Source organism: Apis florea, unplaced genomic scaffold, assembly GCF_048593485.1.
Source record: "Apis florea isolate Af1SG1 unplaced genomic scaffold, ASM4859348v1 contig_3391_pilon, whole genome shotgun sequence".
In the NCBI taxonomy this organism is placed as follows: domain Eukaryota; kingdom Metazoa; phylum Arthropoda; class Insecta; order Hymenoptera; family Apidae; genus Apis; species Apis florea.
This window is the reverse complement of record NW_028256754.1, coordinates 1,723,736-1,739,404: the sequence shown is the minus strand read 5'-3', so window position 1 is coordinate 1,739,404 and position 15,669 is coordinate 1,723,736. Positions and strand designations below refer to the sequence as shown.

Below are 15,669 nucleotides of genomic sequence, written 5' to 3'. Positions count from 1 at the left end.
TTTTTTATCTTGTATATATGTATTTTGTATATTTTTACAGTTTTAATTTATTTATGTTATTAATATTATATAATAATCAATTGATTTTTAATGTTTTCTCTCTCTATTTGTTTGAATTATAAAATTATATAATTTAAAGATTGAAAACTGAAAAAGTCTGAGAATAAATATAAGAATAATGTAATTGATGCTATTAAATCTTTTTTTTATTTATTTAAAAAAAATAATACAGAATATTGAACAATATAGATACAAAATTAATTTTTTAATATTTTCTTTTTATAAGATAGAATTATAAGATAGATGATATTGAATTTTTAATCTTCTATTTTCATACATAGATATATATATGAAATTTCATATAGATTTCAATAATTCAAAAAATAAAAACAATGATAATATAAATAATATTAAATAATATTAAAGATTTTTAAAATTTTAATAATTTTTTTTTTTGCAGAATTTATATCATAGAAATGATATAAAGTATTTGTTTTATATTTTTCTTTTATTTTCAAATATAAATCAATGAGATTAATAACAAATAAATTTACTTAATTAAATAAATCAATGAAATTTAATAATAGATAAATTTTGTTATTTAATAAATTAACTAATAAATTGTATGATTAATTTCGTAATTCTTTTTCTATTATTTTATTATTTTCATTCATAGAATTAATGGTATTTATAATAATGAATAATTTAAAAACTACTATAGATATAGATCTGATTTTTTGTTAATTAATGTATATAAAACTTTTCTTTTCATATTTAATTTAATTTAAAATTAATAAATTCGTGTTTTAAATTGCAAATAATTAATAAATATTAAATTAATGATATTAATATTAATAATAAATAATTAATAAGTTGTAAACATTTAATAAAATGCTTTTTATATCATATAAGATATTACAAATACTAGTTTAATTTAAATAAAAATATAATTATTTAAAATAGGTAAGAAAAAATATAGAAAATATAAGAAAGAAAATAAATGAAACAAAATTTCATTTTACAATAATATTATTGAAATATTTTGTTAAATATTTTAGTAAATTAATTTAATAAAAAAAATAAAGAAATAAAAAGAAGCATAAAAAAATATTAGATATAACAAGAAAAATAAAAATATTACTTTCATTTAAAATTTTTTTTTCAATCTTAATAAAAAAATATAATTCAATTAGTTAATCTTTAAGTATTTTTTTCTATTATACTTATTTTTTATAATTTCATGAAAATGCACAAAAAAATAAATCTTTTTATTGCATTTTTATAATAAACAAAAAAATTTAATATTTAATAAAATGAATATTTTTATACTTTTCATAATTTTCTATTTTAATAATTTATTTAAATATTCTAATTATTTATATCTATATATATAAACATAAAAATTAAAGTAATAAAAATAATTAAATCTTATACTTTAAAAGAGTTTTAGTTGTTAAAGAAAAAAAATAGGCACGTTTCAACATTTATTACATCACAAGTACTTCACGTGCATATTTTAATATAAACATGGTCACGTTTCGTAAAATATACAAATTTGACGTCACTGCAAATATTGATAACATCTAATCTTAAAAAAAATACAATTCAGCAAGCAGTGAAATATTTTAGACAGAGCAAACTATTTTATCATATTGACAATGTTCTTTATCATAACATTTTATTTTTTGATTTTCATATATATGACATTTTTTGATATATTGAAAAAATATAATGAAAATTATAATACCTATTTATATCTTCTAATTTTAATAGAAACATAAAAAAAAATAAATGATTATTTTATGTAATAAATTATTAAAATAAAATATATTATATAATTTTTGAAATATATTTATGTTGAAAAAATATGAAAAAAATGTGACAGTGCAAAATGTACTTTTTAATTATTAAAATATTTCATATTGTTTTTCATTTATATTATTCTATTCAATATTTTTACGATATAAAAACTTTTTTTCAAAAATATATTTTATTATTTATTATTGTTATTATTATTCTTTTTAAATAAATAATAAAATTTAAGATATTCAGTTAATTTATTTTTAAAAATTATTTTATTTCACATAATAAATCTTTAAATAGTTTTTATAATTGTTTAATAATTTTCAATATTTTATAAATATTTTTAAGATAATTAATTATAAAATATAGATTTTTAATAAATTTTTAATAAGGACAATTATATCAAAATTATTAAAGCATTTAACACTTTTAAAGTGATTTTTCATTATTATTATATTTAATATATTTAAAAGTTTTTAAAAATATTTGATTAATATTTAAACTTATTAAAAATTCAAACAATGTACTTATATATATACTTATATAATTATATATAATGTAATATATAATACATTCCATATGGTTATAAAAAATCAAAAATAGGAATAAATATTTTCTTTTTATCATAAGAACTATTTTAAAAAACAAAATCTGACATTGTTCTTTCTTATGTGTTTGAATTATTTAAAATATAAAAAATACTATAATGCTACATACAGTACTACAACATAAATACTATAACACTTTCCAAAGAAAGTATTACAATGTATTCTTTGAATTACATATTCATCGGCTTTTTAAATAATTGAAAGTGGTGAATTAATAAGAAATTAATTCTAGAAAATATCAAATGACATTGATCCATGATTAGTTTATAGTTTATTGACAGGTATCATTAAAGAATATAATTTTTTGTAAAAATGAGATCAAAGACAATAATAGAACTTTTTATAAGTCAAACATTTTGATTTTAGTTAATTAATCTAATAAATGACTATGAATTCTTAATAACACAGATTTTAATATTATAATATTTCTTGTCATATTATAATATTAAATATTTTAACAAGAATGATTTTAATTTTAATGTCTAACTATGAATTTTTATAATACAGATTTTAAAATATTCATATTTCGTTATTTAAATTTTAATTTCAAATATGAACAAGAATTGAATTTTAATATTAATAAGTTAATAAATAAATTTACAATCCTTTGTTTTATGATTTCTTAATTTAATTTATAATCTATAATTTCTTTCTTTATTATATTATAATACTATATTAAATAATAATAATAAATAAATTATAAAAATTATAAAAATTAATTTAACTTTGATTTTTTATTTTTTGGAAAATAAATTATTACTTTATTAAAGAAAATAATCTAATTTTACAAAATTAAAATTATTTTTAAAAAAAATTTCTAATTAAATATGAAATGTAAAATTTTATTAAAATAATTATAATTAATCATAATTATCTTAATTATTTTAAAATTATATTTAAAAAATTATTTTTTAAATATGTTTAAATTTAACATTAAAGTTAAAAAATTAATTTTTCGATATAACAGAAATAATTTAATACTTTTAATATTTTATTTGAATAGATATTTTCAAAATTAAAAAAAAAAAATTGAAAAAAATTATGTAAATTTATACATTAATAATATGTGTGTAATTGTTAATTTCAGGCATGATGGAATCGCAACCAAATAACGATGTATCATCGATTTACGTGGCGAAATATAATCGTTTCGTGGACAATATTTTAGGAAGGATTAATAAAATCTTGCGCAGTAATTACGACCCAGTTACTGTGAAATTAACCAACGCAAATGCCAAAACGAAATCAAACAAACACAAAAACAAGAGTAAAACAAAGAAAAATAACAAAAGTGGAACGAAGAAAAGCAATTTGGGAATAGTCGTGGTATCTACAGAAAAAACCATCCATGAAATTCCTGAAATTACACAGGTAAGATAAATTTTATAGTGTATGTAAATATATCTGTGTACGTATATTATGATATTATTAATATGATTATTAAAAAATATTTTATATTTATTTTATTAAATATTTATTCTGTATTTATTATTATTTATAATAAATAATTTAATATTATTTTATATTAATTAATTAATATAATAATAATATTAATTTAAAGGAAATCCTCGAAAAAAATTAAAATGAAATTAAAAATATTTAAATATCAATTATTACATAGCTAAATGTTTCTCTTATCAAAAATTAATATTATCAATTTAATTTTCAGGTATTTATTCTTTATTATTTATTATCTATTTAATATCAAATATTTAATTTATAATATTTGATTTATATTTGACTAACATTGATATATTTAATATAAGTATTTATAATAAAAGCAAGATATTATTTAGAAAACAATTACTTTTCAAGACATATTTTTATTCTAAGATTAAATTTTTTTGAATTTCTAAAGTTATTATATAAAAATTTATAGTAATATGTATATAATAGATAATTAATTAGCTGATCTGTTTTAAATAAAACATCCAGTATATTGAAAATATTATAGAGATAGAAAAATTACTTAAATTTTTTATTTCGAGTTTTTATTTGAAATTATATCTACTATTTTGATAAAATATAAAAAATATTTATAAATCATATTTTCTTCAATATAAAAAAATAAATATTAATTCAATATTAAATCAATATTAAAAAATTAATTATTTGAATTAATTTATAGAAAACAATGGAAACCACTGAAAATACAATTATGTCTGTTACAAATATTGAAAAAGAAGAGTCTAGTACTACCATATCTGAATTTGCAAATATGGAAACTACTACAAACAGACAAGTATCTAATTCAAATACCAAGAAATCAAAGAATATGCAAAATACAAAATCTACAAACAAACGAGTATCCAACTTAACAAATCAGACTAGCAAGAAATCGAACAAAACTCGTGGTGGAACAAAGAATCAGAAAAAAACAAACAAACAGAATAACAACAAAAATAAGGTAATAATTATAGTTTGCTAATAATAATAATACAAACATCGTTTAACTATTAAAATATTAAATTATGTTAGAATAAATTATTTATTGCATTTACAATCTTTTAAAAATATATATAAAATAAGTTGATGTGTTTATTAACATTTATTAACATTTATTCCATTTATTATATGCATTCTATTTATTATATGTATATAAGAACATCTTTGCACATAGAATAGATTCATTATGAATGTTAGTCATATAGCTCATTATAATAATGAAAAACACTTGTGAATACATTATGCAACCAAAAATATTCTATTCTTCATTTTATAAAAGAAAAATATAACAAAGAATTATTTATAAAACGTGTACAATAGTATTCTATAAATAGCTTTAAATGATATATAGTGGATTGTATTTGGAATTATACATTTTTGTGCATATCAATTCATGAAATATTTAAAAAAAAAATATCAAGAATGAAAATTTCTTTTTTTTTTTTTGATTATTATAAATAAATAATTTTTTAAACATAATTAAACATAATCAATTATCTTCAAAAGTAAATATAATATTGAAAAAGAGTTTTTCACTTTAAAATTGTGACTTTTATAAAATCAGTATTTTTCATTTTTCCGCTATTCTATTAAAAAGAATAATTATTTTAGCAATTAAAAATTATTTTTTATATTTTTTGCATTTTCTTTTCACATCACAAAGCGACTTTTTTATCTAATACTACACATTATACAAAACTTCTTAAAATATTATTAGCATAATAAAAAAGTAAATAATAATTACTAAAAGATATATAAAATATTAATATATTCATTATTAGAGACATTTTTTAAATATCATTAAAGATTTAAAATATTAAAAATTAATATTAATATTAAATAATAAATTTGATACTAATGATCAAAAAAATATAAAAAGTGATATTTAAAACTATATTAATTATTAGTTGAAATTTATTCGTTAAATTATAAATAATTTAAGTTTTTTTAGTTAAGTTTTCGATTTCATTTTTTTTTAATTAAGTTTTTCTATCTCCATCACATTGCTATTTCGCTCTGTGTTCGTTTCGTTTAATATAAAATGATATATTTATGTATCAATTGATATTTTTTCCAACTTTTATATTTATTTTAACCACTAAAATATTAACACTTTATATGTAACTTATAAAACTTAAAAAAAATTCAAAAATATATATTAAAGTTAAAAAATATTTATTATAAACATAAATTTCATAAGCATTAAAATATGAAAATTATAAAATTAATTCAAAAAAAATTATAATTATTATTAAAGATGGATCAATTAAATATGTTTAATAATATTTTTTATGAATTAATAATATTATTAAATATTATTTTTTTTTCATTTTCCAGACAAAGAAAACCAAAAAGCCAAAAGCAAGAGCCACACTTTACGGACTTGCAAGCCTTAAAAGATCAGGAGATGTATCAGTAAACATGATGAGCGATCACACTATGATCAAAACGATGTTTACTCTTGGCCCTCTTATATTGAAGGTCGAAAAAGAATTTGGTAGAGCTGCAAAGAAAGAATTGAGAAGCGCGACTGCAACCACCGCAGAAATGTCAGGAAAATTGAGCCTTCGAATTCTCCATGGTGGTGCTGCTACCCTTAATTCCATTCGAGTTTTGCAACCTAAACAAGTAAGTTGATCAACGAGTATTTTTTTTAAATACATTACATGAATAAAAAATCATAATAACTATGTACAAAAAATTTAAGTGTGATATTTTTCTTTTGAACATTTATTTAGTCTTTATATTAATACTTTTCTAAGTATTACTTTTTACTTAAAATAAAATATAATAGTTTACTTATATTGAAAAAATTTATTAATCAATTAAAAATAGATTATCGTTATATATTATCATCTTATATTTCAAATTTAGAATTTATTCATTGAAAATTATTGAAAACAAAAATTGAATAATATCAAAAATTTTTTATATTGATATAAACATTAATTTTAAGATTCTAAAAGTAATTTTAAGTATATGGTATAAATTTTGCAAAGGAAATTGATGATAGAAATATTTAAAAGAATTAAATTTATTTAAAAATTTTTTTTATTTTAGTTTATTTTTAATTAATTAATCTAAATAAAAAGCATAAAATTGAAATACTATTCTCTCAAAATTAATGTTTATAAATAATAAAAAAATAATAATTTAGTTTTCTATGATTTTTTATTTGTAAACTTTTATTTATTAAAATTCTCTTAAAAATTATTATTTTATATATGTTAAATTTTTTTTATTAATAAGATTATTATAATTTATATAAATTTTATTATTTTTATTTTTTTGCAAATTATTTAAATTATGACATAATTTATCTGGTTTCATCTCGAAATACTGTAAATATATGTTCAGAATTGTTTAAAAATATTTTATATTCTTTTCTTTTTTTTCATTTCATGTGTTTACTTACTTTTATAACTTTATAAGTTTATAACAATTATAACTTACTTTGATAATTTTTCCATTGTTTTTTTCCTCTGGTCATTTCTTAACTATTCTGTTACATGATTATTATCACATTATTTTCAAACAAACATATCTGAACAAAATTCCATCAACTTATTTATCTTTTCGTCATCGTTCTTATTTCTCTGTTATCGTTTTTGAATTTATCAATAATAATTTATATTTTTTTTTTAATGAATTTTTTAAATGACAATAGATATATGATATAATTGTAATTATATTCAAATAAAAGAATTATTACTATAATATATAGATATATGATATAATTGTAATTATATTTAGATAAAAAAATTATTGTTATAATATTTTATTATCGAATTAATAGGAAGACAAGATATACAAAATTCGAATAAAAGAATTTTATAATAGAATTCAGACTTTATATTTTAAGGAAAATTATACTTATAACAAATTGATATAAAAAACGGTTTTTATTATAAAATTATAAAATGTAATTTCATATTTTTTTCTTAGAGAGAATTGCCAAATTGCACAATGTCTTTAATTTTTTCTATTTAAAAGAATATGCAAATAATTTTTTATTTCTAGTGTTTTCAGATTTTTCAATATTATATACTTCTATCAATTCTATAATTCTTATCATTTCTAATTTTTTAAATATTCCTAATTAGAACAAAGAATATATAGATATTTACATAAAATATAAGTGTTTATATATTTCGGATAATAAAATATTCGAATATAAGATTATTTGATTACAAAATTTGATTATAAACAAAATTTTTTAAAAACCAAAAAAAAATATTTTTAGAATTAATTTTATTACTTGAAAAGAATATTCTATTAGAAAGAAATTAAATCTATATATAGTCCATTATGTTTTATAAAATTTCATTAAAATCAATATCTTTCTTAATTTTAATAACACACTTATTAGGAAAGTTTATAAGGTATACGAAATATATAAGATATAAATATATAATATAAGACGTAGTAATAAAAATAATTTTATGAGTGATTGTAATTGCAATAATCTGAAAAGAAAATCTCAAGGGAGTGAGAATTAAATAACAAATTTATGAATTTTGTGATAATTTTTTCGAAAATATTTCATAAATTCCCTATAATTGAATGATATGCGCAAAAATATAATAATTCTATTGTAATTATAATCTATTACATAATTTAAATTAAGTCTAATAATTATTTTTAAATATTTGTAAAATGGCTTTACACGAGTTTTATAAATGTTTTCTTTATTTTATATATTTTTATCATAAAAGAAGTTATAAAATTTTTTTGATTATTTAATATATATTTGTCACATATTTATATATTTCATTTCTTCAATTCGAATTCAAAGTAACTTTACAAATTTATTTTTATAAATAAATCGAATTATTATATACTATCGCCATTTTTAAAACAGAAAGTTAAAACAGGAAATAAATAATAAAATATAATCGTATATAATGATACAATTTATATAATAACTAATTATTCAATAATGATATTAAATAATTAAATGGTGAATTTTTACGTAAATATACAATATTTTTCAAATTTCATATGTTTTACATATTTTGTATAAAAGATATAAATGTATATTTTCTTTTGGTATTAATTTTATAATAATTGAATATTATAAATAAATATAATTATATTATAAATAAAATTTCTAGTTACGATATAATATTGAAAGCTAGAAAGATTCTGAATCAATTTATCTGTAGTAGAAAAAGTATTCAATATAATATTAAAAATAATATATTACATAAAATTGTCAAAATGATTTCTTGTTAAGTTTTGTTATTTTAAACAAATAATATAACTTATAACTTATTAAAAAATCGTGAGAAAATTTTTACTTAATATAACTTTATATAGATAAATCTACGTAATAAAATTACTGAAAATATTATAATTTATATATAGTTAATATAATGTATAAGTATATAATTTGACATATATATTTTTAATAACACAATATTTTTTAATATATTAATTAAATATTTGAACTTATTTTGGCTGCATAAAAATCCACAATCTAATAACCACAATGATAATAAATAGTATCTACTTAGTATTAAATATCTATAAATATTATAAAATATCATCGTATGACTTCTTATTTCACTAATTAATTGTGATTAATCACTAATTGGATGAAATTTAAATCTACGAATCTTTTTAATTTATTATGTAACTTCATAAATTTTGATTATTACAATCAGAAAATCTTATGATCATTTTATTATTTTCAATTTTTTAATATCAGAATATTACTAAAATATTTCCAAACTTTCATTATAGTATAATGATAGTATACAGATATTATATCTAGGGTTATCTCTATTCCTGACATTTTAAGTTTAGTTTAGTTTGTTGAATATCTTTCATTGATATAAGAATTTTCTTTTTGTTTCACGAAAAACATTTTAATTTTTTTTTAATAGAAATTATAAATTTCACATACAAAGTATCATCTGCAACATTAAAATTTTTTTAATTGTTCGAAAAAATTATTGAAGATTAGACTCCATTATTAAGTATTTAACAATAATAACACAAAACAATTAAGATAATCTATTACTATTTATTATTTTAGATAATTATTTAAATTATTTACATTTTTTAATTTTTTAAAATCCATTAAATTGTTTTAATTAATTTTTATCAATTTAAATATATATGAATATTAAATTTATTAATTCATTATTAATTAACTAATATTATAATTTATTAATTCATTCATTTATTGAATATAATTTATAAAGATACCACTATAAATGTTTATAACATATAATTATTATTTATTTATAAAAAATTTTTTCTTAATACAAAATATAATATTTTTTAATCACAATCTAGAAACTCAAAAGATTTTAAATTATTTTAATAACAAGAATTAAAAGAATGAATAATAAAACTATTATTTTATAAGTATTAAGATAAAAATTAACAAAAAATTCAAGAAAATAAATTTTACTTTCTTTAAATTTGCTATTTCTCTAAGTTTAAGATATATTGATATATGGAACAAAATATTGAACAATGAAAAAAGATTATTTAATTGAATTATAAAATAACAAAACTTTTTTCATTTTTAAATACTTAGGTAATTAATCATTCCGTTAAAACAATAATCAAACTAATTTGTTAAAAAATATATTCTCTTTATGTGATATTAATGAATATTTATCTCATTTTTCATTACATAAATACACTACATAAATAAAATTTAATATTTCTTATTTTTATTATAAAAAAACAGTTGCAAACTTATTTATACAAATTCTATTTTTAAACTAGTTAATAGAAAATTCAAAATTTCTTGCTTACAAAAGTTAATAATTAAAAATTAGTTAATTTTGGCTTACAATATTCGCATTATTGCATGATGTGTAATATACTTTATCATTCCGATTTAAAAAAGAGATTGCATTTGTAAGAGAGTTTGAACTTTAACCTTATTTTCAATTTTCTAAATTAAATTTCTGTAGATTTCTCCAATTATTTTCTAAAATTTAGTATATTATTCATTCTATATATAATATTTAAAATTACACAAAAATCAATATTAAACAATTTCATTAAAAATGTTATAGATTTTATGTAAACATAAAAATTTCATATAAAAAATTTTTGTTTTTGTTTGTAAAATTCAATTAGAAGAAAATTATTTTTTTGAACTCAAAAAAACTCTTTTTTTTTTTGTATATAAGATATTATACTTTATTATTATTTGCTATACAGAATATTAATAATATATAACATAAAAAATTAAGTTTAAAAATTAATTAAAAAATTAAATAATTAAATGATTAAAAAATTAATTATTAAATTAAACATTATTATAATTAAATTAAATTAAATTAAATCAAATTAAGTTTCTATTCTGTGATGTTTATACTGACTGTCCGAAATTTTTTTGTACAAAACTCTGTTAAAAAATGTTTATAAAATTTTCAGATATAATAAAACAAAATTTATAAATGCTTCATGAAAAACTTACGATAAAAGCATATATATTATTATAAACTCTATAGATATCTTAAAACTTTTATAGATATGTTTGATATTATCAATATACTATATACTGAATTTTTATTAAACATTTAATTTCGTTGCAGTTTTAATTTCAATATTTCAATATTATTATTTCATGAAATGAATCTGAATTTAATTTTATAAAATTATCTGATACTGAAGTGAACTAATATACAAAACTATATGTAAGGCTTGTAGAAGATATTAATATATTCGACATTTCTGGAAATTTTTCAATTTTATAAGCCAAAAAAAAAAAAGATTGATACACAAAAATAAGATTTATTCATTAAGTTATAAATAATTGAAATTTATATTAAATGAAACAAAACGAGATTAGAATTTAATAAAAACTTTTCCATCCATTCTTCCATCTAATGTAAACATTAATTGTTTATAATTTAATAAATAAACTTTAACTGATATTTTTATATAGCAATTCTTTCAGTTTATCTAGATTTGTAAAATCCATCCAAAGATATTCCATTCTATACTTATATATTAACATAAACTTTGTATCAAATTAATTGAAGACCATATTTAATAAAATATCTTTTTTAACTCTTCGTATTTTTGATATAACTTTTAATGATATATTTATTAATTTTTTGTTACATATTTTATTTCTACCTGTCTAAAACTTAAACACTTGTATGGAAAATAACCTAGAATATTATATATTATAGATTTCTTATATATATAGATAGATAGATAGATAGATAGATAGAAATATAGAGAGATTATGTAGTGTGACTGAAAATTATCTATAAGCAAGCATGACATAATTCTTTATAAAAAACGAAGATAAAGATAGTATAGAATTTTTTAGTTTGACGTTTAGTTTCCAAGATAATATAATAAAATATAGTTTATTAAATGACATATATCTACCATCTATTATATTTACATAATCTAAATAATATTTGCGATTTATTAGATTCGAAAAAGTGCAAACAAGATACTTTATCAAAAATAATTTATTGCATGAATTACATTAGAATTTTGAAATTTCTGTTATCGTTGCTATATGCTATGCTTGTCAAATTACATTCTCGTTAATATTTATGCTGTAACATTTTAAATATTCGAATGTGTAATTAACGTCTTATACTTGATGTGATTGATTCACATTTTCTAAATCTCTACTGTAAATTATAACTTTAATAATAACATTATTTTCTTGTACAAATGATACACTGAAATCTTCTGATCTGACTTTTATATATTTATCGTAAAAAATTCTAAAAAAAAATTATTGATATACATTTCAAATACCTACTTCTGGATTGCAATTAAATAAAAATTAAATAAATTAAATAAATATTCAAAATAAATTTTTATTGCAAAAAAAAAGGCTAATATGATCTCACAAACAAAATTATAAGGTGTATAAAGTTTAAAAATTTTGAAAACTCATATTTCATATTGAAACCTATCGTAATCTATTGTTAATTATAAATATCGCTATATTTATATCATCATGCAATCTAATTACATATGTATGCAATGAATTTTTAAATTCTCAATTTGATTTTCTTGGTAATTCTTGGTAAAATCTTGGTAAGATTTAGAACAAAAAAATTTTATTTCATATTTTTTTCTTATTTTTTTCAATGTAATGTTGCATGTTTGTAATATTGTCCATAACATACAATATTAATAATTATTGTTATATATTATAATTATTATTATTTTTTATTTATTTTTTTATCATTACTTTACCATATATTAATCCTATTAATTTTATTAAAATTAAAATTTATACTTACACTTTCCTCGAATTAAAAATTTTATTACTCATACCACTTATCCTTTAAGCACTTCGATAAACATATTTTAACGAATAAAATTTTTAAAATCAAACGAGCAAAATTGTTTAAACTTAACAAATCAAATCCAATCTCCAGACTAACAATACATTTTACATTTATCAAGATAATATTTAAATTTTTAATACTTCTCTTAATCATACATCTTACGAAATACACTTAACAATAAGATATTTAAACAGCAGATGTTAATCCATCCTTATCGTAAAATTATATAATTCGATCGAATAACCGACAAAAAAGTTGATCAAAAAAACACTACCAAGTGATCTTAAATCTTTATTCAAACTTAATCAGAAACAATTTTTTAATTATTAGGTACGAGTGGAGAGCGCGGATGACCACGACAGAACGCGCGAATTCGTCTGGAAGAGATCATCACATATCGCTCATTTAGTCTCAGAGAAATTATCATCCGCCACAAGGTCGATGCTTCAACCACCACCTGTAGCAGTCGCCGCTTAAATTTTCATTCATATTTCGATCGATTTTAACGAAACCATCTTGATAAAATTCCGTTTGCCTCCCTCTTTAACAGTCTTGGATGGTTGTACGAGTGAAGTCGGGTGATTCATATTGAATACGTTTAATAAGACAAAACAACACGTAGAAGCAAATTTTTGCTATTATTGTGATTTTTAATAACGAACAAAAGTTGCCTTTTATATATAGTTTATAGTAATATTTAAATTATTAAAATTTAATTGAAATTTTTTGAGATCATTTTATAAATTTTTACGTAGTAATTTATAATTTGTAGTTTTTGTCTTCAGTAAATTATATTTCTTTATTATATAAAAATAATTTTGAATAAAAAAATTGAACTAGAAATAGATTAAAAAAATTTTTACATTATTATTTCACAATTCGTTTATTTATTATGTGAATATGTAATACTTTACATATTTTATATATTTTGAAATATTAATAAATACAAATCTAGTACATATCTATATATATCTAATTTATGCACGTTTATTATTCATATCTAATATTTACATAGATATTTTAATGTTTAATTACAATAAAAGACATTATAATTAATAATATAATAAAAATAAGAATTAAAATTAAAAATATATATATATATATATACTCAACAAAAACATGATGTGATTGCTTATTTCATTTAATGTAACTTCAAAAAACAAAATAAAAAAAGATATTAAAATTTCAAAGTTTTTACGTTTATCTTCTACTATTAAATTTGAAAAATTACAGGCAAATTTTGTTTATTATTAAAAAAATATATTCATATTTAATTTTTTCTTTCTTCTCATTCTTAATATTTATTCAAAGATATCAGAACGAACTTTGGCATTTTTTTTATATTTGTATAATGAAATGTTAATTCATAGAATTATACATATTATATATTTATACGATTTACGTATAAAATATGCGAATCGTTGAATATATTAAATTTATAAATAAATTATCAACGTTCGTCACATTCTTCAGAATAAACCCGATTTCACTAACGAAATATTAAATTATTATTTATAATATAATAAATAATAATTAATTATAAGAATAGTCCTTATGATAAATGGTATTTGTTTTTCGAAAATATATTTTTTTATTGTGGTTTCGAGTTTAAAAAAGTGGATACTATTCACTGAATGAAAATTGAAATAACATAATGGATTTTGTTTTGAATAAATCAAATATCGAATATTGTAATAGGGATAACTGGGAATTTAATTGAATGAAACGATATTCGATAATTAGGAATTAGAACGTCGAAGAACATAAATTCTTAATCAACTTCTTAAATATCCCAGTATATAAAATATATTGATATCTTTTTAAGTTATTTTTACAAATAATAATTTCGTTCATTGATCTTGTATTATGGAGTGATATAAAATTATTAATATTATTAAAGATAATATTAATTAAAATTATTATAATTGAAGAAATTATAGTGCATTAATTTTTTTAATGATATTTAGAGATAAAAAAAAAGAAAAAAATTATTATATATAAAAATTATTATTTATATAATTATTTATATAATTTTCTATTATTAGATTGCGGATATTAATGCATGGATATAATAAATTTAAGAATGCAAAAATATGCAAAAATGTATAAAATATCGAAAATGAAATATTTAATATAATATTTAATAAATTAAATAAAGTTTTAGATTTTCAATTATATTTATAAGAATATAGAAATTTACATAAAAATCCGTAATCTCAATCTTAAATCTCATTGTTTTCTTAATATTTGAATAATAGTTAAAAATACAATATAGTAATTATTTACTTATATTTTTAAATATACGACTTATTTGTTTCTTGTTTTCTTTTTACATTAAGAATTTAAGAATCTACTTGTTTATTCTTTCTTTTTTTATGGAAAATTTCTTCGAAGTTATGCATGGCTTATATTAAAAAAGAAAGAATAAACCGGTTTAAAATGTTGTGTATTTTCATTTTAGATGAATATATATTATTTATTTATTTATTTTAATTATTTGCAAATTATTCCGA

At 16.9% G+C, this 15,669-nt stretch overlaps 1 protein-coding gene across 3 annotated transcripts in view; it reads left to right on the top strand.

The window, feature by feature from the left end:
- LOC100863192 (uncharacterized) overlaps positions 1 to 14,346 on the top strand; it is a 34,789-nt gene extending 20,443 nt beyond the window's left edge. For all 3 annotated transcript variants that reach the window (XM_086912522.1, XM_086912523.1, XM_086912524.1), the window contains exons 4-7: positions 3,499 to 3,782; positions 4,540 to 4,818; positions 6,195 to 6,485; positions 13,487 to 14,346. In XM_086912522.1, coding sequence (XP_086768648.1) covers positions 3,499 to 3,782; positions 4,540 to 4,818; positions 6,195 to 6,485; positions 13,487 to 13,633 — 1,001 coding nt within the window. In that variant the 3' untranslated portion in view covers positions 13,634 to 14,346. The remainder of the gene's footprint in view (positions 1 to 3,498; positions 3,783 to 4,539; positions 4,819 to 6,194; positions 6,486 to 13,486) is intronic.
- The last annotated feature ends 1,323 nt before the right edge of the window (positions 14,347 to 15,669 follow it).